General features: G+C 61.5%; 1 protein-coding gene across 1 annotated transcript in view; it reads right to left on the minus strand.

Moving 5' to 3' along the window:
* The window catches only part of LOC104169479 (glutathione peroxidase 3-like), a gene marked incomplete at its 5' end in the record, with an annotated part of 1502 nt that extends 1325 nt beyond the window's left edge, over window positions 1-177 (minus strand). The window contains 1 exon segment of the mRNA XM_009710404.1: window positions 24-177. Within this exon segment, the coding sequence (XP_009708706.1) occupies window positions 24-177 (154 nt within the window).
* Window positions 178-239: the final 62 nt, after the last annotated feature.

The following is a 239-nucleotide window of genomic DNA, read 5'->3' on the forward strand; positions in this document are numbered from 1 at the left end:
CCCATGTCCCACGGGACCCTTACCGAGGTACTGCAGGGTCAGGCCTCAGTACGTGGCCACGTTGACGAAGAGCACCATCTTCCCCGCGTACTTCCTAAAGGGAACGTACTCTTCCCCGTCGATGGTCAGGGCCCCATAGTCGTAGATGGTGCCCTGCACCGAGCTGTAGCATTTCACCTGCAGGGAAAGGAGCATCCCATGGGACCAGGCTGGGGGCTGCCAGCCACCCCACTCACCCA

This window comes from Cariama cristata, unplaced genomic scaffold (genome assembly GCF_000690535.1).
Source record: "Cariama cristata isolate BGI_N322 unplaced genomic scaffold, ASM69053v1 scaffold22221, whole genome shotgun sequence".
Lineage (NCBI taxonomy): Eukaryota > Metazoa > Chordata > Aves > Cariamiformes > Cariamidae > Cariama > Cariama cristata.